At 41.2% G+C, this 823-nt stretch overlaps 1 protein-coding gene across 1 annotated transcript; it reads left to right on the top strand.

Moving 5' to 3' along the window:
* Window positions 1-41: 41 nt before the first annotated feature.
* On the top strand, window positions 42-817 carry LOC115235775 (the record flags this gene model as incomplete). The annotated part of the gene is made up of 2 exons (XM_029807788.1): window positions 42-384; window positions 602-817. Coding segments are annotated over exons 1-2 (471 nt in total), but the record flags the coding sequence as incomplete, so codon positions are not given.
* Window positions 818-823: the final 6 nt, after the last annotated feature.

Below are 823 nucleotides of genomic sequence, written 5' to 3'. Positions count from 1 at the left end.
TATTTTTTTTTATGAACAGTGAAATGTGGATAAAGCGATAAGCAAACATAGATAAGCGCGTTCTCACGAAATTATCAGTCAAACTTTTATGTATTTCTGACATCTCCTTTTTTTCTTTCCCAGGCAACAATGAACGGACCAGTTTATGCGTCATCCTGTCCCGCATTGCAATCGAATCTCTCGCTGCACAGCTCATCCTATTATAGTGAGTATAGCGGCACTACGCGAAGACGATTATCTTCGACAGGAGAGGCGGACACTTCCGCCACATCGAGTTACGAGGGTAGCGACAGCTCCGAAAACAGCGATGAGTCGCGTCTCGATCCCGTCAATCAAATGGAACGAGAACAACTCGAGACTTTCTTTCGCGGATTAAAATCGCAGGTAAGCTTCACAAGGACCGTGTCAAGCCATATATGCATTAATAAATGCATTAATTAAGAAATAATTAATTACGTAAATTAATGCAAAAATGAAATAAATGCAAAAGAATTTTTATATACACAATGCGTCGTAAAATATATAAACGTAGGTACATATATAATCGTGTATATTATTTTTAAGAGATATAATTATTAAAAAGCTGTGCGATATTTCGCAGGTATTCGTCTGCGAGTCGCTGGCGAACTTATATCTCGGCAGCGCCTCTCAGACAGAGAGGTGGGAGCTTCGTTTCACCGGGATACCCGTGGTGGTTCTCGATCTTGGCGAGACACGGTCAAGATCTAAGAGACGGATTCAAATTTTATTAGCAGAACGCGGTACTTGCTTCACTCTCTGGCGCGAGACTATTGACAACCTCTCATCATACAAGGTAAGTCGT

Source organism: Formica exsecta, unplaced genomic scaffold, assembly GCF_003651465.1.
Source record: "Formica exsecta isolate Colony F162 unplaced genomic scaffold, ASM365146v1 C16347811, whole genome shotgun sequence".
Classification (NCBI taxonomy): Eukaryota; Metazoa; Arthropoda; class Insecta; order Hymenoptera; family Formicidae; genus Formica; species Formica exsecta.
The sequence above is the reverse complement of the archived record's forward strand: the minus strand, read 5'-3'. Positions and strand labels throughout refer to the sequence as shown.